Below are 26051 nucleotides of genomic sequence, written 5' to 3' on the forward strand. Positions count from 1 at the left end.
TGGCCCTCAACTAATGTGAACTGTTGTCATTTCTTACAGTTAGAGGCCAACCTTGAATTTCATACCTATGTTTTTTTCAGGTTTTATTAGAACAAATGGCAGACGTGTAGCTGTTGGAGAATTTATCCATCCTTCATGTCTGAGGTAACAGCACTGACTGTAAAGTGCTTATTTTTTAATATATATTGACACTGATAATATTTTATTAGGCTCACCTTACTTGTCTGTGGTTAATCCCATTCTACCCTTGTCTCTTGCTTACAGGAGTTACACTTACTTCAACATTAATTATTATTTAATTAATTTATTTTTTCTTTTTTGTAATGTGTCTAATTACGTAAATATTTTTCATCGCAAATATTGCCCAACTAAAACACATAATGTCAGGGTTTTAGTCTGCAACTACACAAAATTAAGCATGATTTGGCATTATTCTGACTTCTAGACAAATGCAAAGTATTTATAACATAATCATGTCTGTGGGAATAAGTAGCCTTAGTTTCCCATTTTTAGTTAACAAGAGTAGCATCCAGTGTATCATTGTGCTGCTGCAGCACTTCTGCTTCAAGGTTCTACATGTTGTGCATTCAAGGATCTTATTCAGCACACCTTGGCAATAACAAGTGGTTATTTGAGCTACCTTCAGACACCTCCCTTTTCAGCACCTCTAGATGCTGGTGTCTTTCCTAAATTCATGTAGGTGTTGCCCTGTGAAAGGCAGATTTGCTATTCATGTAAACAAAACAAACCACAGTAAAATGTCCAGTCAATTAAAATGTTGATAAAATGTTGACTATTTGTTTAATCTTGATAACTTTTTATCCAACCTTATAAGGATCATATGGAAAGACAACAGCATTTTATGAAACCAAGTTCTGAGTTATCTTCGAAACTGTTTGATAATAATAGCCCTGGTTGTCATCAAAGCTTATGGGAACAATCTAAATCCCTTTGAGGCAATTTTTCCCACATGTCTACAAGGTGACTCTTAACTTTGTTGTTTGAAGAGGAAGAGTGTGAAGACTCATAGTTTTGTTGCACAGAGAGAAAGCTAAATTTAACAGCATGTAAGTCTTTAGCGTACCTGAAACACATCATGGCACCAACAATAAACCAATTGGTATTTATAGTCAAGATGAGAAACACATAAAAATTCTCAATTAATGAACAGGAGCAAAGAAAAAGAAAGATTACGCAGAAACTAAAATGGTGAGGTGAAAGGGTTACTATTTTGAGTTATAGTTAAAGTCTGTTTACCTGTTTGACTTCATCATGGTAAAATGTGGAGTTTGGAAGTTGTGTAATTAAGCCAGAGGGGATGTGAGTCACACTGACTGATGAGGGAAGACTAGGCACTCCCATGATAGTGATGTTATCAAATTTAAGATTATTTGGATCCTTGTAGCCCGCCTTGGTCACCTGTAAATTCAGGCGTCCCTATGATGCAGCAGACAAGAAAAGGGTCAGCTTAAAATTCACAAAATATGACAGTTACACTTCAACAGAATACCTGTTTCATGATTTAATTTTAACAAATAAAGCACTGCGACATTTCCTTTGAGTAAGCTTTCAACATTACAGTATATGAATAACATTAACACTCATAAATTAAACATATCTGCCAATTCTCTATTCAGTGTGAAAGGAGGAACATCATTTTTATTTTATTTTTTTATCCAACAGAGCTTTAGCAGCATCTGTAAATCAATTCAGCCTGGTGATCTGGACAAAAGTCCCCAGCAGCTCTCACCATTAAGTGTGAGCTCCAATGTGAGCTTGTGTCAATGAAGATACAGTGAAATTGCTTGTAGTTGGAACTTACATTATCAAAAGAGAACTGGTAGTGGATGTAATTGCCATTTTCAACAGTTTCTGTAAGGAAAGTTCAAAGGTTAATAGTAACTGGTCCCCACTTGTGTGGGCTGCTTGCTTGTGTTTGAAATACTTTTATTGACTCATTCAATTCTTTGAGCTCAAATGGATAAGTGCTTCCATTACATAATAATAAAAGAAGGCCTGTAATCAGTGATAATAACAGTGTTGGCGACACAAACACATCTGCTGAAAATGAGAAATGTTACGATACCTCGGGATTCTCCATCATCCCAGAATAACTCCCCAGCTGCTTGATTGTTGTCATCAAGAGCAACAATCAGACCCATTGGGTTACGGCGACTGCAGACATATGGGAAAGAAATGTCAAAAATATAATATATACATACAAAAAGGCACAGAGTTCAATGTGAGACATACAATGTAATTATATTTCTGGGCGATACAAGAGCTGTGTGTGAGTACCTGTGTGTTGTGGTGACATCAGGTTCCTGCGTAGGAAGAATAGCGCCTCCTCTGATGTGCAAGCCAAGCTTGTCAGCAGGTAGATACATTTCAACAGGCGTTTTGCGGTCTCCCACCCGCTCCATCTAAGTTATTAAAGCAAAAAATAATTGTAGGTTGTATTAAGCATTAGTTTAATCAAAGGTAAACTTCAAGACTTTGTATTATGTGTCCACACTTTCACAGTTTAGGGTGATAATAAAATTGTTTACCCTGATGTTTGATTATCTGCAGGTATTACATAGTTACATTTGTTCTACCTGAACGTTTTATGCATAAGCACCAATTGAAATATTTTCTTTATATGATTATATTTACATTTTAATGAATGGAACCCATTCTTTTAAGTCTCACATTGAACATCTTCTGCACTTCAAATTAAGGCAAGTGTACTTCAATAGAAAATATCTGTTGCAAATGTTGTTAGTTGGTGTTGATAGATTTAAATACAATTTGAAAACAAAACCATAACGGACGGGAAATCTATTACAGTCTTCCTGATCACAAAAGAAACCACTGACTGATGTTTCTTTGTCAACTTTCTTTGATGCTTCAGTTTGTGGGTTCAAGTTTGACATGAGATGGTAGTGGAGTGGGCCTAACCCTGCTGGTTATCTTTATGACTGCATCTGATCTCAAAGGCAGTGTAGTCTGATTTATCGAGATCCATCTGCTATATTGCAACATATTTCTGGCTTCTGTAGCCAATTTTCCTCTGATGATTTTTTTGACCTGTCTTCCACTTGCCTTTCATGCCTCTCTTGCTATCCAGATCACACTGATTTATTTAAGATTGCTGCAATGTGTCCCTTCAGCATCGTAAAGTTCCAAGACAGAGATCTGAACCTCTGCAGGAATGTATCAAACTATTTACTAAATGTTTGGGGTTTTATTACAACTATTGTAAAACTACAATTAGTAATCTACCAATTTCCCATTTTTGATTTGATTCAATTTAAAATCTATCTAGCTATGAAATGGTATAGTCAAGTTTTATTTTTATTCAAATTGGTAGAAAGGAAATCCAGCTGATGACATCTAGTCATTGACTGTTCAGCAATGACTCATGAACCAGAATGTGGTGACAGTGGACAGTCGACTGCGTGGTGTTTTTTTTTTTTTACCGTTAATGAATTATGGTTCATTTTACCTCCGTTAGCGACTGCCCTACATTATGGGTCTGCAATTTGTGGCTTCTCTTTATCCACTCCACAGTGGCTCATAATGACTTTGACAAATACAACATCCAAAAATTGAAAATTTTACATATAAACGTTTTCATTTTAGCATTTCTGTCTACACTATCTGCATAGAAATTCCACAATATAATAAAACCAGCAGTGAAACAAGGGAGTGTTTACCCTATGATTAGCTTCATATAAAGTCTATTTACCTTGAAAATGTCAAAAAAATAAATGTCAATTAGTCTGGTTCTCCTTGCTTTTACTAACTGATATTTTACTTTTACTTACTATTACTAAAAATAGAAATAAAATTATAATAATGATTAAATAATTACTTTAGTTATTTAAGATCAAAATACAAAATATTTTATATAAACTTCATAAAATGTTTTTTCAGTTCAATGAGCTTCTGCAATTCTGCACTCAATATTTTGTGGGAACCAAACAAAGATAATTCTTTGGATTTAAAAGCTGCTGATCCCATTCAACGCATTAAGATATAAAGTTTCCCAATTTTCATCCAAGAATTAATTGTGCGGATTTATTGTTAGCATATGGTGGACAATGACATTTGGACTATGATATAAAAAGATTTTAAATTTTCAGAAATATTTAGACATAAAATAAATAAGTCATTTATAATGAATATATAAAAATTTATATTTTGCAACTCATGGGTAAGTTCTATAGGTAGTTAACGCTTTTCATTTAGAATGACAGTAGACCCTCTAAATTTTTTTATCATTTCCCTTGGTTTTTCTCTGCCTTCATTTATCAGAGGATCCTGACTCTTCAAGGTTAATTTCTGATCCACTGAAGACTGAATCCTCAGACCAGTTTGACACACACTCCTCTCTATCTATTCTTGTTCTGCTTCTTACCCAATTTATTTCCCACATTCTACTTTCCATTGTTGTGATGCTCTAATTAATTTTTTTTAAAGTCACATTTTCATCCACCTCAACCAAAATAAAGTGTCTATGTTACAATGTGTGTACAGGATGTCTCTCTTTTTGTTTTTTTTTTTTTGCTTTACAGTATTGGCTTGTGTGTGGGTTGAGAGGTAGTGGAGCGTATATAAGCAATTTAAGATCCTATCTTCTCCCCATTTCTTTCTTTAGATTTTCTTTAGCTTCATCTTCTCTTTGTCTTGTTAGTTTTTTCTGTCCAAATGACACATCTTACTACTTCTCCAAAATCTGTGATCCTCATCTGCCTGTTTTTAATGTTTTTGTGCATCCCATGTTTTCTCTTCGTTTTATGAAAAGGAGTGTTTTTTTTCTTCACTTGTTTTATTAATATTGAGCTCTGTTCCATCGGCTTTCTCTCCACCAATATGCTTTTTTTCCAGTACTTTCCTTTTCTGGAGCTTGTTTTTCTTTCATGGTCATTTTCACTCATATTAAAACTCTCCCACCCTTCCATCCTCCTACCCGAATAGTCACAGGGGACCAAACAGTACAAGGGGCCAGCAGCACGAGAGCCAATCTAATCACTCATCTGATCAGTGGGCGCTTTACATCATCAGTGTAACGCCCAAATAAGGTCCCAAAGGAGTACGGCACCTCTTTTATCTCTCTGTCAGTGAGACAGTCTCTTCTCTCTCCTATTTGTCCTCTCTTTCTCTTTATCTTTGTCCTCACTCTTATTCCTTTAGTTTCTCCATCACAAACAAGTATCCCAAAGCAAAGACTTTCATGTGAAACAAAGTGAAAGTGCAGTTGCCTTGAAAAATCATTACGCAATATCACAATACAAAAACAAACTTTACAAAATGTAAAAGAAAGTAAAGGTTAACACTGTAAATAAATTGTGCACAATAAGATGTGATGCTTCTAATGGACAATTGGTGAAGAGTAGAAAAGATTCTTACCGTTTCATAGTCGTACCACACAGCATCTGGAATATATGCCGAGACTCTGTCCAGACCCTGCAGGAGAAAAAACAAACACTTTAGATTTGTTCACATGTGCAATACCAATAAGCTTATAATGTAAATCTAAGACTATATGGCTCTAACATGTGGGGTGGAAATCAACATGTCAGCATCTCATTTAGTTTGAAAGGAGACCTGTTTTGTTTTTTTTAATAGATTATACAACACACTGTTCCAATCCTGACACTTCAATCTTATAATGCAAAAGATTAGAAGAAAAGCCATATTATGCAAATAAAGGCGGGGCAGACGTACTATTCACTTTGTAAAAGAAAAAGATTAAATGTTCGCAGCTCAGAAAGCTATTTTTTAACTGCCCATCCTCCAATAAAAAGTTTTTTAGAAAAAACCTCGTCACATTTCATCTATAGTGCTACGTTGCAACAGATGACGAAAAAGACAACACCAAGAGACGACTGATAGGTGACAGTCTTTGATGGCTTAAGGTGGTGCACAGACAGGGGCAATCAATAGACGTACGCCGAGGGCTTTGATGGCATTGTCACTTTCCTGTTCTCTCTGACAGTGTGGAACAGAGGGATAGGGAAGAGATAAACACAGAGGGCACAGCAAAAGGTAAGGCAAACTGCATGTCCTTCCAAGAAATATCAAATCGTGAAACACTCTGTATCAACTGAGGACAGACAAAAATAATTTCCAATAAGTACCAATGGCTAAAGCCATCTGTTTTTCTGTTTGAGACTTGAGTGGAATGATCCCTGCTGAGGTCTTTGGGTTCCAAAAAAGAAAATTATTAGAGAAGACATATATTAGCTCATTTGATTTCAGAGGTTTGTTTTTCAGGCCTTTCATACACCCTCACTGGCCAATTTATTAGGTATACCTTTGTAGTTCCCTAGTTGGGACACCATTTGTCCTTACAACTATCTTAATGCTTTGTGGTTATCGCATAACATAGTTGCTTCACAATCATAATGTGATTCTCTTGTTCCACATCCCACAGGTGCTCTACTGAATTAAGATCTGGAGACTGTGGAGGGAACTGGAGTGCACTGGCATGATTAAAAATAGGTTAAGCAGAATTGATTTTTATGACATGGTACATTATTATCCTGCTGGTAGAAGTCATTACAAAATTAGTACACAGTGGTCATAAAGTTAGGGACATGGTTTGGTGCTTAAGCAGTGCTCTAGTTTTTTTTTTATTTATTTGAAACTTAATAAATAATGGTAAATTATGATAAGCAGATGGTTCTAAAAGGATCTATAAACCAAATAAAATCACATAATGCAGCCTTTCGGGCTCTGTTTCCCTGTCACAAGTGCTACACATAAGTGCTCCCCTCATACCTTGACATATTAGTATCACCCATCACTCACCTCACCAACTAATGGAAAAGCTTTACAGGATGAAGCTCTGCTGCTAATTATAATTAGAGGGGGCAATGCAAAAGGCATGCATCCTTGTTTTTGAAGCTGGGTTAGTCAAAAGGTAAGATTTGATCTGTTGGGCCAAAGATTTGCTCTGGCAGAATGATCAGATTCTAGCTAGGAGAGAGACAGCTACAGACTAAAACTGTGAGAGCGAGCTAAAGAGAAACTTGACGCAATGGAATGTGATCACAAGGGTAAGTTGGGAGCAGATGATTAAGAGAATTCCAATGGGAGCCAACGTTTGATGAAAGGTTGAGTTAAAAAGAAAAGGGAGTTATCAGCAGAGTGGAAAGCACTCTGAAAACCAGAGGGGACAGCATAAAGGCAGTACAGGAGATCCTCTTGGTTTATCACAGAGATCAAAGTTAAATCATGCATTGATTTAAATGCTATACAAAGAGCAACTTTAGAGAAATGCATAGCGGATGGAGAATAAAGAGACAGAGAGAAAAAAGAGAATAAAGAAAAACTAAACCAGATGCATATGTTCCGCATAGTAGATGCTACGGTGCCATCCTGGACTGAACTCAAACAACACAGCTCAGAAACTCCCTCATGCTTCACACAAGATGGACATGATTGTGATGTAAGTGCTTGGGTGGACTTCCATGTTAAAACCTTCATAACAGCAAAAAAGACTAAGGACTGGCTTTATCTAAGTCAGGGGTCTCAAACTCCAGTCCTCAAGGGCCGCTGTCCTGCAACTTTTAGAGGTGCCTCTGCTGCACCACACCTGAATAGAATAATTAGGTCATTAGCAAGGCTCTGGAGAACTGATCTACACAAGGAGGAGGTAATTAAGTCATTTCATTCCAATGTTTTGTACCTGTGGCACATCTAAAAACTGCAGGACAATGGCCCTTGAGGACTGGAGTTTGAGACCCCTGATCTAAGTGGTATGTGTTGTAAAATTGGATAAATAAAAGATGAATAATAATAATAATAATCAGTTTGTATTCCGAACCAATAATGTCCATTATGCGTCCTTATGTTTGCAGCTGCTTGGACATGCAGCTCTCCTAAAGTTGTCACTATTAGACAAGGGCAACATGATGTGAAAATTCTGAGTCCATTTCCAGAATATGTTTAGGTAATGTACTGGAAATGCATTCATCACAAATCCTAGTCATCACAAGCATGGTCATTAATTTCTTCTTTGGAGATGAACTTTTATGGCTGATTTTTCTCTGTGTTCAATTATCAGGGCACAGCGATGGAAAGCAATTACTACTTAAGAGAAAAAATGAGTGCCTAGTCATAATTGATACCACAGCCATGATTCCTGAATTATTATTTCTTTTTATAAAATCCTGTTTCCAGCTAGACTGCTAAAGCTGGATTATATCTCTGCCTGCAAACAAGCTGTGAAAAGGTACATTTATCTTCTTTCAGAAAATCATGTGTGCTTAAAATAGCATCCTACTAAATCACTCTTCGACTCTTCTTTCTCCTTGTATTTAGCACATCACCAACTTTAAACCATTGTCAACACACACTTCCACTTTTACAAAAAAACTTTCTCCACAATGGTTAAAGTTATAAGCTCTCCAGCCTTACACAAATCCAGTTGGGTTTACAATACTTTGTTACACACAAGAGGCCATTCAAAACCGCTTCAAATTCAGGCCCTTTTGACACAACTGCAATTACTCCATGTACAGTAAATGTAATGTACACACACACGCACACACATTTGCATATCTGCACATTTGTAAGTGCACACGCCATCATGCATACACTATCAAACAAACAAGTATACACACTTCTATCTGCACTTCTAATCTTCTAGTAATGAGGTCAGCGTTCTCATTAGAGCTGAGAGAAAGAAGGGAGGGTTTGAAAGAGAGCTGAATGAAGGATGAGAAGAGGAGAGGGCAACAAAGAAAATCCCATGTCATATTTTCTCAGGGGAGGTCATGGTTTGCACGTATAAGTAGCTGATCATCTAATCTGCTACAGACCTTTTTTTTGTTTAGCAGCTTTTTTATTAAATGCCCAGGATATAATAGAGCTGCACGGGAAGTCCTTATACAAGACTTCCCGTGCATCATCATTCCTTCTAAAATTATTCTTTTCATTTTGCTTATAAAATTCAAGTGCATTTGTTTCTTAACTAACCGGATCAAGCACAGGTGTGATGAGCAGGTGTTTTCCCCAAAGAAACTGGCGATCCACATCCCAGGTGGCGCTGTCAGAGTAGAACCTTAAAAGAGAAAGTGTGGCAATATATAGTAACTTAGAATGTCCTAATCCAAATTTTAAAAGACAGCATTTATTAGAACCCTCCCCTGAAAAACTGACATTTTAGGAGAGCTTTGGATCCTTCCAAACCTAAATTAGCAAGTTCAGTTTTCACAAACATAGGATCTCTCATCACTTTCTTTACTACATTCACTTAGTCTTCTCACAAATGTTTATCTGTTCTTATTGTCAGTGTTACAGTCTGAGTCAATTTTAATAAATAATTTTAACTTGAGGGATTAGCTCTTTCACTAAGTTCCTCATTTCTGCTTCTCTTAATCCAAGTTTTTTAGTCTGAAGTGAAACACAGTACATAATATCTGTGTAATTTTTTCCCCACTTAGTTTTACCATTTTTATGCTCTTTAATCTGTGCAAAGCACTTTTTTATTGTCATTTTAATGAACAAGAGACTGCAAAGAAAGTTTAACAATGCAACAAAATATGTTTATCATCTTTACAACATTTATTTTCTAATAAAATAAGCTCCCTAAAAGTTAATACTCCTAATATAATATACTGAAACTTTACAGTATCGTTACCATATGCTCTTAAGTGACTGCAGAAATAACTTTAAATAGAGAAAATTCCCATTTCATGGTTGTTGCAACCTTCTCATATTTGCCTCAAGATATGCAGGTTTTACATGGATTTTATGAGGGAGATAATTCAATAAGTATAGACAATAAGGTTACTTTTATTGAAAAGCAACAAGTTGTTTTGAGCACTACCAACTCTACATTTTAAAAATATATACATCTGAATAAGGACAACAGTATAGCAAAAATCACAAAACTAACAACTTGAATTGGCACCAAAATAACTTAACTCAACATAATGGATGACTTACTCGTGCATAAGAGGACGTACAACGGTCTCCCCTGTGGTGTGGGCTTTGTAGAAGAGAGTGTAGAGGTAAGGCAGGAGAGTGTAACGTATCTTCAGGTAATGTTTGGAGCTCTTCACCAGCACTGAGTCGGCACCGTAAAAAGCGGGATCCTGGGGCTGGAGGCAGAAAACCAGATTAAAGCGTTGGGGTTGATGAATGGGAGTGGATAACAAAAAGAAAACAAAGATTTGTCTTTAACCTTCTGGGGAATAAACCAGAAATAGATAGGGGGTGGAAAAGAAACTTGTCTGAATAAGGCATGGGATTGAGTGAAACAGGTGAGGAATAAAACCACTTTTTATTATATGGAAGCAGACCTTAAACTCGTGTAAAATGAAAAAAAAAATAAAAAATGAAATAGCCTTTATGGATTCAGCAAAGAAAATAAGTGAAGAAGTACAGCATGATTTAATTTCATGACGGTGTGAGTGAGAGGATGATTAGCTGCTAACAGGCCATACTTCTAACATCTAGCCAATCATTTCTGCCCCCGGCACCTCCAAGAGGCTGATGAGCAGCTTGTGCGAGTGGGTCGGTGTGTGCTTGGTCTTGGCCGCATGGGCATTTGATGAGGGGCATGATTAGGGCAAAGTAAAGGTCACACATTAGCTGTCTTGTTTGGTGGGTATAGTGCATCAGATTCATCATCATCATCATCTTGTTGCTGTCCTCTAGCAACTACCAATCCTTATAACATACTTATAGACGACATCTTAACACCACCGCCCCTCCACCTCTGCCCCCTCACACACACATGCACACACTCACAGTTTAAGACTATTTTTTGCATCAGTGATTAGCATGGAAATGCCCCTGAAAGAGTGTAGTCACAGCATCGGTTTTCACAACATTTGTTATTTGAGACTGTTTTTTCTTACAAGCTGTATGTGTCAACAACAAAAATAGCTCAGTTATAATCTAAGCATATACTCAACAAATCCATCTTGCTTGGATAAATTTACATGTTTTTGAGAGTCTAATATTTCTCTTTTAAAAAATCCATAATGCAGCTCAGATGGCTGTTTGCTAAAGCCTAATTCTAATCAGGCATGCCCCAGTCAAAGCTGTTTAGATTTATTTTGCCATATGAAGATACTCCAATTACCTTTATTGGCAACCCTTGTTAAGATCTATGAAAGTCTACAAATGTAGTCATTTTCATTCCAGTGTGGTAATCTCCTGCTGAAAATTTTGTAACAAAATTAAGTCTTAAATTTGAGTGTATGCATTCAGTTGAGGGGGGGGGGATCCTACATCATAAAACATATAATTTGAAAATATGGAGAATAGGAAAGCGGTCATGATCCTGAGGATGTTCTCTGCTGTTAATTAACAGATTGAAGAGTTTAACTAAGTTACATGCAACTGCAATGAACTATCGTCCGATCCTTTCATTTACAATGTTTTGTTCTAGTCTATCTCATTGCTCTGGATGGTATTCATTTATTTATTTTTATAAACCCAAATCAAATGAGCATCTTAAATTTAACACCAACGTACCACATTTCAACAAATTAGTAATGGGAATTCTTAGCCCCATCAGTGAGCCAGATCATTTGGATCAGATTAGCAATAAACGTTGGCTCCTTTGGCTCCCAAATGGTTCGTCATTTAGCCCGCACTTGACTTGTGTAATTAGGCTAAATTTAGCAGTGTTTTAAGGAGCAACTGCTGTGCAGGCTTTCAAAGTACATAAAAGTGTCCAATGAATTTAACCCCCAAATTCTGGGATTGCATCTTCCCTCGAATTTATGTTTTGTGTAAAAACCTTGATACAATGTTTAAAGAGCATGTCTAAATGACCTGGCACATTCAGTCTGTGGATAGGCCTATTAAGCGATGTAGAAAAGTATTTCTTTTTTATTTTGTCTTGTACTAATTAACAGATGTATTAAAATAAATGTTGTCAGATGGTAGCTGGCTTCCATCATTAGTGTAAAACAGTTGGTTTACATTTCTGACCAGCACATCCAGCTAGGCTCACAGCTGGAGGTGAGGAGGTACAGGTAGAAAAATAATTCTTCCTAGTCCATCTGTTGTCAGTGGGGGGCTTCTTAGCTGAAACTACCTTGATATTTTACAACATGCTCGCATTGCGTCCACCATATGGTACATCATATTATGCTAATCTGACATACTTCAGCAGAGCTGTTACATTTTGCTTAAGCGTAAAATTTGCAAATATTAGTGTGTGAATCCATTTTTTTTTACTCTGGTCCCTAGAGAGGCTGTAATGTTTAACAGCTGACATTCAATGTTTTAAAGCCAAAATTCAGAGGTCCCACTGCTCCCATTTCATAAAGCAATTGTACTAGTATTGGTGTACACCAATCTCTGTGGATAAAAAAAGTAGTTTATGTTTTAACCGCTTGGACTTTATAGCACCTATATAATGTGATGGAATAAAGGGTATACCCTGCAGCACTTTAGACCAAACAGGGGTAGTGCAGTACATAAATCTAAAAGTGACACTCAAATAAATGAACATCAGAACAAAATGCCTTTACTGTACCACGTAGCCCTCAGCATTGTGGTTCCGACTGAAAGGATAGAAAGCGCCAACTTGCATCCAGCGACGGCACAACTCTTCACTTGAATCTTCAAAGAATCCACAGATGTCAGCTCCGATCTGGAACACATAGGAGGAATATCAGGTTTGACATTTCGACAGAAGCTCCGGTGTGTGTCTGTGTGTCACCATGTTATAGTTGTACTAGAAACAGAGAGTTAGAAGACCATTTAACAAACTCAGCATAATAAACTTTGTGGATCCACGCTGTGAATTCCTACTTTGATTTATTAAAATGAAATATCTAAAGGTTAAGAATATCAGTCTAAGCACCTGTTATGATAAAACACCTCTGTCTGATGATAACAGATAACCTGGAGTGTAAAAAAAAACTGGCCCTAGTGAGATGCCTGGCCACAATATTCTCTTTTAAAAAGATTTAATTCTTCAATTAATGCAGAGACTAGATGTGAGTATACCAATTGTGCAATGCAAACTCCTGCTCCTTAGTAAGTTCACAAAAACTCTGTTTTCTATTTTGAACCACTTGCAAATTTGATTGACAGAATAAGAAGGAAACGGTCCAAATCCTATTTCCATCTTGCTGTCTTCTTTGTTTGTGAAGCATACATCTGTGTTTATGTGTTTGCTGAGGCTCCTAAAATCTGCTTGACAGAGTCCTACCAGGAGTAGTTGGCATCTGTAAGACCACCTGATGTGCACAGCTGGAAGAGTGTGTGTGTGGTGTGTGTGCAGTTTGCTTCCCGTTGTTTTCTCACTGCTGTTAGTAGTGTGTGATGGATAAACACTTGGGTTGTTAGTGGCAGTGCAGTTCTAGTATGTTTGTCAGTAAAATGTTGGTTTTATAGAGTAGTTACTGGTAGCTTTACAGAAATTTCAGTGGTTGCTGTGCTGTATACTCTTGCCTACCTTGTTGTCAGAAAATGGAGTGTAATTCATTAAGCCCAGAATAACTACATCTTTAGAGGTCAATATTATACATGTTCCAGCCACATGTTGATATCTTATACCACACAAGTATTTTATCTCCAGTTGTTATGAATATGCTGTCTATATTAAAAACAAGATAACAGAAATTTTACTTTACATTTGATGCATTGACATGGGTCTTTGTCTCTTTAAGAACATAATTCCCTTCCTGACTTCAGCACTTTATCACAATTCTTCTATATGCCGTCCATTCGGTCATGTACAATCGTTCTTAGGAACATTGTAGTTTGCATGATAAGCTCAATTGACTTGTAATTCCACAAGGTATTTGGTAATTGCTGCTGCTGCTTCTAGTCTGGAGGAGCTGTGTGGGAGAAGTGTGCTCTGAGGTTCGGAAGCTCAGCTAGGAACTGAAGCTCTAAGGAACTTTGGAGAAATAGGTAATCAATAATTATTGTGCACAGTTGGAAGATGAGGAAGGCAAAGACAGCAAAGACAACAAAACAAAGAAACGGTTTGCTTAATTTGCTTTTCTCAGATGCAAATTGTCTATAAACAATAAAAACCTTCACCGTAAATCCAATCTGGCTACATTTTCAATCACGAAAAAAAATTGTCCTACAATAGCTACATAGTGGTGGACTTTAGGGACGGAGCTATCTTTGACTTGCCTGCTATGGGTGTAATTGAGTGTTTCACATTGTTTTTTTGAATTGCTCATAGGCAAAGATGAGGAACTCGTGACACAGAGTAACTTTTAGCCTAAGCCTTTTTATGGTGTGCAAATTCCATAAGTTGCACAAAGTCAACATATCAAACCATCTTTGATTCTTGGATGATGCTGTCATGGCAACCAATAAGTAAAATAGTTTCTTTCCTGTATTTCTTAGTTCACGTTTGTCTGTATGCATGTACAAATGGAGTATGTGGTACTCACGTAGGGAATTCCAAAAAGCCCAAACTCCAGCATGCCAGGAATAGCCCATTTTATGTCATTCCAGTTAGCACCATTGTCACCCAGCCAATGTCCTGAATATTTTCCCACACCTGGGAAGGAGGAGCGTGTCAGCATCAGGGTACGGTTTGACCCGAACACTTGCTTCAGAGCTCTGAGAGAAGACAGGAGAGACTCGTGTGAGGTGGTAGGAGGTAATTACGATGCAAAAGATATTGAAGCTAAAAACAAAAGATTACGAAGGGTAAAAAAGTTTTAAAGCACGTGCACACAAACATCAGTGTTTGCAGAATAAAATACACAGACACACAGTTTTGTAGTACTTTTTTTGCCTTTCCTGGCTCTATGTTATTGCTAAGCTTGGGAGAAATCGAAGCTGCATTGATCTCCATGACAATACAAAGTCTTGCTGATGTTTACAAAATGTGTCTCCTGCCAATATTACATTTTAATTAGAAGGAGGGAGAAAAACAGGAAGAGAATAAAAAATAGACAAATGAATTATGAGTCAACGTTAATCCAAAAGTAGTGATTCAGCAAATTGTCTTCTGTGGGATTATATTTCTGAGTCTCAGGTGGGTTTGTGTTTGGTTTGTGTGAGTGTGGGTGAGCACATGTAGTCCTAGTGCGTTCACTGAGCACACAGTTCTGCTGCCTTTTTTTGTGAACAGTACACTGCTCAAAACAATAATAATAACACATCCTGCAGATTTATCACGGTTATATGTACATAATAATATATTATATTAAATATATAACGTAAGGTTTTTATTGCACTTTTGTTATATTTTTCAGTATAGAAGTCACCATTTATTCACCTGTTCAATGCATGCTGGGTTGATGACGCGGCCGGTCCGTTCAGTACTGTAATTTACAAAGTAAACACAGGAAGGCTAACTTTACCTGAGTTGGTTTTTATAATAATGCGTTTGACTGGTGTAATTTTAGACAGTGCCACACACTGCACTACTGTTGGCTGTTATTTAAAAATAACAGTGAGGTTAGTCTGGATAATTTTCCAAATAAAAAAAAAATTAAAAAAGAGTGCAGTGGGAAAGAGCCAAACACAACTTCCACAGGAACTACATTTGTGCCCTCAACATTTCTCTCCAGCAAACTTTGAGTCATGTGTACGAGCAAAACTGATGAAGGCTTTAACAGATGGTCTTACCTTCACAAGCTAAAACCAAATGCATGTCGACAGTTTTTATCCACACAAACGCCTAAACCACAAACAGAAGACCGGACTCTAAACAACTGTTACCGGACTGGACACAAAGCTACAGAACTACTTATTGCACCGTCAGTCGTGTCATTCAATGAAGCTGAAGGTGGCAACAGCCACAACACAAACACCAGTTTCTTCTGCCAACTCTGTACTCTTCCTCTGTTTGGTCCTCCTCATCTTCAGTCCTTGTGATTTCTACATTCCCATCAGTTTCAACTCTCTCCGGTTCAAACGGAAAATGCTTAATGACGTCACTCAACCCTGTTTTGGCTGGATGAAGCTAGCGCCATCGGACCAAGCATATGTCATTTACCCACAATGCTTTGCAGCGTAAACAACGTGGCGACGTCCGTGACAATTCTTTGAAGAATTGGTGCATTACCGCCACCGTCTGGTGTGAAGTGTGTCCGTATGACAATATCTTATTAAAATTTATAAAAACTAAACTTCCTGCAGTAATATTTCTGTATTGTTGACATTTTCTATTTTATTATTTTATAAATGAATGCAAACAGTTTTGACCTAAATAAAAGCCTTAACATAAAATTAATTTTTAAAATTCAAACTTCAATGAGACTGTGTAAAGTTAAGCTGAGAAAAATATTTACAAGCCTTCTTATAAACACCTAATCTAACTCATTTTGGTCAAACTGAGATAATTAAAAAACTCCAACTAAAACATGTTGGGAACATTGATGATGAGATTCTTAAGTCAAATAGTTTATTTAAGGAGACTTTAAGATAGGATATGAGTTTCTACTAGGCCATATGTTTGGCCAAAACTTTTTGATGTATTTTAGTTTCAGAAAAAAAGAAAATCTTTATGTTTATATATAATTTTAACTGTATGTTAATTTGTACAGACGTTACTTATTACAGTTCAGATGTTTAATTTTGTTTAGCGTTGTTTAAAGCAACAGTATGAATTTTATTGGCCATGTCAAAAACTCAAAGTTTTACAGCCTATTTTATAAAACAGTAATAAAAACAGCACTCTGACTAATCTCAGATGGTTTGTTAAAAATGTGTCTCCTGGTTTGCTTGGTTTGTTTTTAATTATAGACAAATTTGACATGTGATTTGATATCTGCAAGTCCGGGGATACCACAGAGACACCAGATTATTATGACTATAATGTTTAACACATCTATTTTTAAGAAATTTACCTGCCTACAACCCACATGATACATATAGAATTAAGTGCATGTTAAGAGGATTTTTTTCAGCATTAAAGGGCAATTATTTGTTGTAAAACCTGCATTTGTGCTGTCTTTTGGCAGATATCCATGATCCGTATGAATTTCCATGTTCCAGTGATTATGCCCTATACTCACCGTGATGTCTCTTTGTAGGTTTGCAAACATAATGGGTCATTACACACTTCTAGTGCCAAAACCCAGATGAGAAATTTAAGGCACCCTGGGAGCTGGGCTCATTAAAACATAATTCTGCACATGGTATCTGACTTACAATTTTCTACAGGAATCATTTCCTGCGATTTGGAGCAGGGCATAAGTCACCTCAGTGCAATGAACTGACAAAACTTTAAAATACCAGTTCTTTGATTTTCTTTTTCAGTCAAGGCACAATACCATCTCATTTTAACGGTCCTTTGTTATATTTTGTGGAGTTTCACATTCCATTTTTCACTTTGTAATATATATATATATATATATATATATATATATATAGATAGATAGATAGATAAATGCAAGGCAGTGGGTTTGTTTTCATTCAACATACTTGTTACTGATTATAGATGCACTTGCACTTACTTTTCAGTGGCCAGCACCATAGAGTAGCCATACAGACTGTGGACATCATAGTGGTTCCCCCACACCTGCTTGGCATCCATGCAGAGGGTCTTACTGTACATCACCTCATCCAGAATCTCTGTGGGAAAGGAAAGGAAAAACAAAGTAAGAGGAAGATCTTGACACAATGGTAATTACATTCTAAACAATAAGAAGACATGGAGAAACTAAGAAAGAGGGAAGTGATTGATAAAGAAAAAGAAGTGCATTCATGTCTTTACTGTCATGCTTTATTTGGGACCCATTGTTTTTTATTTGCATATCAAAAGTTGACACACATGTAAGAGCAAAAGTGGTACAATCCATTACACTAAACATTGCTACAATGTTATATTTAAATATAATTTGAAGCCAATACATCAATTGAAGAAATAAATGTATCTGAAAGATATTCATTAATAAATATCTAAATATCACAAATACTTGAATTAGAAGAGATTTTATTTTTGAGTATTAAAATTGAAAGTCTTACTTGGAGTGTAGGGAGGGTAGTTGAGGCTGTTGTCAGCACAGCCTTTATTTGATCCTTTCAAGAAGTTAGACACTTCATTCATATCCTGAATGAAAAATAAAGATGTGACGTCAACGTGATGACTTTAGTAAAGACCTATCCTTTGTTTGTTTTTTTCCCGGCTGGTTTGTGGATCCATGATTATTTACCTTAGTGGTCAAGAGACGTGGCTATACCACAGGATTTCAGGGAAATTTGAAACTGAATGTGTGCTTTGTAACAAAAATGTCTGAGTAACGAAAGTCCCAACCACAATTTCAACTAAGAACTCATTGATGGTACAGATTCCGGTCTGGTTTTATCTTCACCTTTGTTCTATGTAGTGATACTCAACGCACAGAACAGCAATTGCCACAAAATATTTTAGAACTTCAAACAAAATGTCCCTTGCTGAATATTTGTAATTGGCTGCTGAACAATGTCAGGATGTTCGGAATTTCAGCTAATTACCAGGACTATCATACGTGTCTGAAAATCCACTTACAATCCAGAGGGCATCATGTTTGACCTCCTTGGAGAACCGCACATACTCATCTATCCACCATTCAATGCAATTTGGACTGGTGTAGTCCGGAAATACCGTCTCCCCTGGCCAAACCTACAAAGAAGATACACGCATGAAAACCATTTGTTTCTGCCATTACACTTTAGTGTTGTTGCAGACAACTCTGTGGAAAAATTTGTTTGGTATTCACTTTGCAAGCTCCATTCTTTGTTTTCTCCAATTGTAACAATACCTTTATATTCTATTATTCAAATATGCTTGAGTGTCTGTAACCACATGCTCCTGAAAATATGTAGAAGTGAGATTCATTGAAGCTATGCAAAAAAAAAAAAAAAACTGTGCCTGTGAGGGTATTGGAGAAACAGCTCTGAGACCTGTGAATAGGAAAGAGAGGAAAGTATAGATGAACTAAGAGAAGGGGTGGGATTGATGAGGGAAAGGTGAAAAAGGAGAAAGGGGATAAAGAGTCGAATGAGTTGAGGAAGAGAACAGAGAAGAGAAGAAATCGATAATGCAATAGAAATCTTGCGACGTGACTGTGTGTTAGAAGTCACCCTTAATGACGTGTATTGAGAAAAATGATTAATCCACACAGAGAGAGGGAGAAATTTTCCTTGTGTGTGTGGGTGTGTAAGCAGTTTCTGTGTGTAAACCCTGCTGTGGATATAAAATCTCAAGGTTGCTCCAATCTGGCTATCTTTTACCTTTACTTCTGCTGGCAATAACTTCACAGCCCAGTTTGTAGCGAGCGTATGAATTATGCTTATGTACACTCACGTGCACGCACACAGATTTATGGGCAATGCTTTTGGCACGTGGAAAGAACGGCAAGGTCAGAGCTTATTGATAGACCGTTGCGGATGCCATCTTTCTTTTATGAGTCATTTGTTCCCTTACTCCAGGATTTTGTCATCTACACATCCCTGCTGATGGCTTCTACAGAGCAAATGCTTTAAACAAATCAGCTGACATTTGTCATCACATACCTCTTGCTGCCTTTTGTAGTTTTTATGTTCCTCTTTTACCATTTTGGATTTTGACTTTTTTTTCTTTTCTTTTGGATGGTTCAAAGTCCCTTTCACAACCTTCTCTCTTAAAGTAATTCTCCTGCTTCCACCTTGTCTGTCCTCTTGTTCCAGGTGCCTGATAAACTGTTGCTTTGTCTTTCATGTCTCATTGTAGATTGATTCTTGTGCAATTGTCTTGTCAGTTGCTCAGTAAGACAGACAGTCTGTCTCTGTGTACATTCTGATCTATTATCTACAGCCCCTTCTGATCCATTAACTGTGACTAATCTTCTTTTTTTCATGTTACCTATACTTTCTGTTCACTTCCAGTTGCTTTGTCTAGTATATTTTTAACATCTTCAGCTGGAGAAAAATACAAACACTGCTACACAAACACCGAGACATGTGTAACAAAACTAAAAAAGCAATTTCTCAAGTAATCAACTCATATGAGATCATATTTACAGGATTCACTTATAATGGAGGAATTATTTAATCAGTTGTATGTTTAGCGCTCTTCCACTACAAATCTCAGTCCAAAGGATTTCTCAAGATGAAAATATATCACTGCCGTATCAGTAAATTCATACTCCAACAATCTGTTTTCATCCTTTTATCTGTGGTAAAGTGTTGGGGTGGGGGGGAGGGGCGGTGTTGATCCCTAATAATGTAACAACGACCCCAAAAAGCAATAAATTATTTTAAATTATAGAGCAGTGAAAATAAAAATAGAAGGAAAGGTTTTAAAACACCTGGTGAATACAGAAGGGTTCTCAATGGCTTGGCTCAAAGTGCAAATAAGGGAACAAATGAAAAATAAATATGTAAAGTATTTCAAACTTAAATCTGACATTTATTCTACTTTCAATTCTAACTTGTCACTCCAAAAGCAACAAAACAGGTCTGGGTTAAATATTTTTACTGTTGCATCAATTCATAAACTTTGTAGAGACGATACATAAGTTATGAAGTCTCTGAATCAAAATCATTGGTTCCAATTTATCAATTTGTTGTTATTGTGTGTTTTTGCATTTTTGCATAGAGTTTGGAGTTATAACAACTACAGACGAGTTGAGGCTGGATGTGCTGCCAGTATGAAGCTGGCAAGGTGTGTGTGGTTTGGGAGATAATGGGACAGGAGTTGCAAAAAAAAGGACACATCCAGGATGCTTCTGGATGTATCACTTTTTAACTGGTATAGAAACAGCAAATGCTGTTTTGGAAAAAGCCAGCTCATCCTTAGAACAAAAGCACATTCTGCCATATAAAAATAACTATAATCAGTCATATTCACATGTGCAGTCTGCATGTGCAGACAACCTAATATAGCTTTCCATTTAAAAATGGGTACACAGATGAACTCCAGACATTTTTCTCCCTACCTCACATATGCACACATTGGAACACCCAATCTGTCATGCAGTGACTCAGAACATTTTAAGGTTAAACACTAATGCAGAATCAATGCATATGTTTGACCTGTTCATAAACAGCATGAAAAGGCAATTAGTTTTGGGACTAAGTCTAATCATGTGTATAATCAAAGGCAACAATATAAAAGCATGGGAGCAACATACCTTTGCTCCCCACCTCAGTACTCAAGAGTTTTCAGATGTGTTCAATGTGGGAAAAATGATCAAAAATAGCCTTTTGTAGGTTTGAATGTCTATACAGAAATGTCTTCTGGCATGATGGAGACAGTAAAATAATAGCACACGCACATGTAGCAGGGTGTATCTCATAGGATTAATGTGAACAGAAAGAATTTAAGTGGTTCATGAACTGCAGAACATTTTACAGGATTTCTCTAAAGTTTTGGAAAATGTAGGTGATATTTTTTGGTCTTATTTCAACATCTACACTCAATAATCTGTACCAATAAACAGCTTACCTCTCCTACAAGTGGAGTTTTTCCATCTGATTCAAAGACCCAAGCACTCTTTTCAGTACCACGGTCATACGCCTCATATGGAGCACCCCCCACCCTTTTGCTGGTGGCTACTGCAGGGTCCTGGGGAAAGGAAACACATTTTTAGAAGAATGTGTTGTGATGTAAAAATATTTTATTTTTACATCAGTAAACATAATTTTGTTATATCAACTAAAAGCCACAATGATTGATTTACATTGCAACATGGGTGGGTGAATTAATTGTCACATTGGTGTTGATTGGAAAAAACAGTACATAACTCAGTTTGATAAGTTTATATTGTTGGATGTATTACTGCGTCTGTCATTGTTTTGTGAGAAATGAGAGTTCTTACCAGGATGAGGATGTACTTCTGCCCCTTCTCATGGAGGTAGTCAGCAAACCCAGGAAGCTCTGAGAAGTTCACTTTGTCATAGGTGAAATCTTTCTTCTCTTCCATGTAGTCTATGTCTGTGTATTGAACGTCCTGTCAAGAATAAAGTAGATCAAATAATAAGTTGCCTATAATATGTCTATTTCTTTTCTGCATCTATAAAAATGTTACCTCAGAGTAATTTTATTATATGGCTACTTGTTTCCAGTGTTTGCTGTTATTTGGTAAATTTTAATAAATTTCTAAACACGTATTTCTCTTCATTTTTAAATCACATGTCAAGACACAAAAAATAATCATTCTACAATTTTTTGTAAGAACTTTATATCTTATGTATCTTGTATAACATTTGTCAGTTAAGTTATGAGAGTCTCTGCCATGTTTTTTTTTGACGGTATTCACCTGCAGAAAAAACAATTAGACTATTATATGTGTTTTTTTGTGATGTTATTAAACATATTCATGTGTAATACAGCAGTCTGACATGTCCAACTGGTTGCTAAAAAATATTATAGAGATTGTAGGTGTATTTTCTTTTTGATAAGACATAACTCAAGTCTAGTCCTTGATTTGTGCATTTATTGCCTTGTTGTGATACAGTTAAATATGTTAAGGTGGTATTCACAATCTTATTAAATTATGATTGAATAATTAGGGCTAAAAATTTATGCTGAATATCAGTTTTCTCTCTGAAAAGATCATCTGACAGTAGTCTCACTGTCATATGCTCCACAAAGATAAGTAGTGAGGTTCATTTCCAAGAAAATGTCAACCAGAACTGGTATTTATCTCATGGCTTAGTAGTAATGCAGTACTGGAGTATTTTTAAAATTCTGTTGAAGATGAATGAGATAATAAAAGGAATCTGGGCGATTGATCTTTGATCAGTGCTAACATTCGTTGATGCTTAAAAAGAATTGTGCTTCCTGAACTGAACCTGTACAGGCCAGCAGACTCTCCATTATTTGACAGAGAGCTGGATTACCCAATCTAAGCTAAAGGCCACCCCTATCACTCAGGGTGTCTATCGAACTCTTGCTCCAACCTTCATATCGCGTTCTTACAGACAGTGTAGAGGTTTGAGTCTCTTGCCTCTGGAAGCATACAGGGGTTCAAATTCAAAAACAGGTTTACAAGGTGAGTTATCAGCTGCTTCCGTTTCCCTTCCTGGAAGCTATAAAGCAGTGGTAATAGTTAAAGAAGCTTCTCTTTTGTGTACCAGACTTTGCCACTGCTTCTTCCTGGTTCACATAATGTTTTAAACACCTGTTTTTCTCTGTATATTGATTTTGTGTGTCAAAATCAATGTGCAGATTTTGACACAGTATTCAATTGAAATAAAAAGTTATTCTTTTAGCAATAAAACAGCTGTCATGTTTTCATCTTAAGTGGTATCGTTATCAAAATTTTACACCTCTGCTTACTTGACAGACGGTTTATCATTTACTCACAATGGGACCATAAAAGTGCTACAAACAGGTTGAAATTTAAACAGCGTTGACAACATGCCAAACTTGTGCAAACATCAGGTATAAAACACATTGTTGTAGATAAAAGCTTTGGTAGTAAATGCTTTCTATTACTTTCCATATCAAGATATGAGAGTAATAGGTAGCAATCCTAGCTCTGTAAGCTTTTATCAGTTTTAAATAGATGAGAAGAACATTTTGTAAGGAGATAATGAAGTAAACTTAAAAAGTGAAAAGAAAAAAACAAGCATAAGTTGAAAGAAAACTAGATCTTACATATGGAAGGTCAATGGCACGATTCCTCTCCACTGTGGTCTTGACTTCATCGAGGCTCCCGTAGTTCCACCGTGAAAGCTGGAAGCCCAGGGACCAATAGGCAGGAATGACAGGCATCCCAGTGAGCTGGAGAGGAGGATTATACATTATCATACAGCTGGAAAGCTTTTACAGTACTTAAAATAAATTAGGTGTCCATGTATTCATGAAACAAGAATATTACCTCAAGGAATTCATGCACCACATCTTCTGGTGTGTCGCCAAACAAAATGTAGAAGTCAAGGATTCCTCCGATGGTCCTGTAGGTCACTGCTGGGGCAGGCTGCAAAGTCACCTCTGAAAAAAGAAAAAAATTATTAATGTCAATTGCTCTCCAGGCTGCCCTTGCCATTGTTTTTGTTAATCACACTCCTGTCTTAACAATGCATCATTTATTGTGAAAAAAATTAACCTTTTTATTGTATTATAGAATAAACAAAAGATGGTTAAACATGACAGTGGACTTTTTTGTTGGTGTTTTCAATCTACTTCAGCCATGAGTTATTCTCTTTGCACAGCTGCTTGAATGAGTCAGCAGAAGCTCTTTTCAGGTGACTTGGGTGAGGTATAAATTACTGCCATGTGTGGAGTCATTTCTGAAATTTGCTTTTCCTGTTTTATGCTATAGGAGTGTATCCAATCCCTTTCTCTTTACTGTTTGCTTTGTAATTTTCTATAGCACCCTCAATATTTCTTGGGACCATTACTAACTACTGTATGTGAAAAGAAATTTTAAAAAAACCTTCCCATTAAGTTTTTCTTTTTGCAGTAGCTTAATGTCACACAACAGTTTTTAAACCGTGAGTATTGCAGGTTATTTTTTATAATCTCTTCCTCAAGATAACCGTGTCGCCTCCTTTGTCCTTGTTTCTCACAGTTCCAGACGCTGTAAATCTTTTAATTATTACTCACCGTATAAGTGGGCAAGCTTAGGCCAAAAACTCTTTTCAAACAGCCTGGCTTTTGAAGATTTATGCACATCTTCCCTACAGCTAAATGGAATATGCTCTTATTTTTCCCATTTTGAAGAACTGGTAGGAGAAATAATCCTCCATTTCATTTTATGCAAGTAGGTGTGGCACCAGTATTAAAGACAAGAATTTTCCTGGCATTATAAATGTACTCAAATTAAAGGTGTAATCTTTCTAAAAAAGATTTATGGTGAAATTTTAAAATCATGCATAGCTCTTCATGCCTATGTTTTATTTTGCACATTACAACTGAGGGAGGGCATAGACCTTGCTCTTAAACATGCTGCTGCCTTTTCACACTGTAGTCTTTGGTTGCCGTGAACATTCCTGAGGAGAGTGAAACATAGAAACGTGTGTATTGCGTGTGCACGTGTCAGTGTTTATCTTTACCCATGGCATTGCTGTTGAGCAGAAAGACCCCAAATGACTTTCCACTCTCATCTTCCAGACAGAGGAAGAAGGGATAGTGTCCATAGAGGTTGTGTGTTCCCTGCAGGGAGAAAAGAATGAAGGATGAAGGGATGTGGCAAAGAGCTGTGAATTGCAGGAGGGATGTGGGGGGCTCACTGCAACTGAAGAGGGGTGACTATGCTGTCCAATTAGATCATAAAACATTCAATTAAAAGCCCTTTGAGGGGGCAGAATGCAAACACATAGAAGGTTGCATGTGTGCACAAATGCATGTCTACATCAGAGTTAACTGGTATTGAAGAGTCTTGATTTACATGCTGCATCTACATCAACAGTGGTGTGACTTGTGTGTGCAAGTTCTTACCCCATTAGGGAATCCATCTCTGGTGAAAATGGGCCAAGTTCTCCAGTTTGTGTCATGGCGATATCTTTGATGCACATGCTCACCCAGGCCATAGATGTTGTGAGATGGGAGCTTAGCAGACAGCTGTAGGTACTGGTCCGCAAAAACAAGCGGAGCCATTGTGGTGTCAAACCTGAATGTGTTCAGATGAAAAAAGACACAGATGTGAGAGAAAAGATTTTGATGTGAAAAAAACAGATTGGTGAGAAGAGAGAAAATGTGAGAAAGAAAACAAGAGTAAGATGCAGTGGAGAGAGGAGAAATAAGACAAGGAATTGTGAAGGGGTTATTGCAAAGAGAAAAAAAGCAGGCCATCTCATGAAGCTCTAATAAGCCCTCTGGCCAGCATTTCTTCAACACCAAACGTGCACGGATAATTGAAATACTGCAATTGCAAACAGCTGTCAAAACCCAAGTTGTGGATGCAATGAATATACTTTGTCAATGAATAATCATCATAAACATATGGTAGAAAGAAAGAGTGTTTATCAGTCATCATGATCGGTTATATAAAGCACAGTCAGTGCATTAATGTCCCTGTAAATAGAAATATCTTTTTACAAGAAGCTTTCATTATGACAATAGAACACCTGGCAGCCACACAGGCAGAAGAGCAGAATCACGACTACCCTGCATGCACAATCAATACTTAGAAGTTATTTACCTGTTGCTGGTGCAATTAGACAACACAATCAGCTTTTATTGGCCGCATGTAAAT

At 36.8% G+C, this 26051-nt stretch overlaps 1 protein-coding gene across 1 annotated transcript in view; it reads right to left on the bottom strand.

The window, feature by feature from the left end:
- The window catches only part of si (sucrase-isomaltase), a 56490-nt gene that overhangs the window by 23999 nt on the left and 6440 nt on the right, over positions 1–26051 (bottom strand). The window contains exons 7-24 of the mRNA XM_005805941.2: positions 25295–25466; positions 24910–25009; positions 23733–23845; positions 23510–23635; positions 21726–21857; positions 21353–21472; positions 18434–18547; positions 17911–17995; positions 17400–17517; positions 14379–14550; positions 12494–12610; positions 9943–10097; positions 8971–9055; positions 5395–5451; positions 2299–2423; positions 2087–2175; positions 1823–1872; positions 1258–1437 (exon numbers count right to left, since the gene is read on the bottom strand). Of these exons, the coding sequence (XP_005805998.2) occupies positions 1258–1437; positions 1823–1872; positions 2087–2175; positions 2299–2423; positions 5395–5451; positions 8971–9055; positions 9943–10097; positions 12494–12610; positions 14379–14550; positions 17400–17517; positions 17911–17995; positions 18434–18547; positions 21353–21472; positions 21726–21857; positions 23510–23635; positions 23733–23845; positions 24910–25009; positions 25295–25466 (2110 nt within the window). The remainder of the gene's footprint in view (positions 1–1257; positions 1438–1822; positions 1873–2086; positions 2176–2298; positions 2424–5394; positions 5452–8970; positions 9056–9942; positions 10098–12493; positions 12611–14378; positions 14551–17399; positions 17518–17910; positions 17996–18433; positions 18548–21352; positions 21473–21725; positions 21858–23509; positions 23636–23732; positions 23846–24909; positions 25010–25294; positions 25467–26051) is intronic.

Source organism: Xiphophorus maculatus, chromosome 18 (genome assembly GCF_002775205.1).
Source record: "Xiphophorus maculatus strain JP 163 A chromosome 18, X_maculatus-5.0-male, whole genome shotgun sequence".
Lineage (NCBI taxonomy): Eukaryota > Metazoa > Chordata > Actinopteri > Cyprinodontiformes > Poeciliidae > Xiphophorus > Xiphophorus maculatus.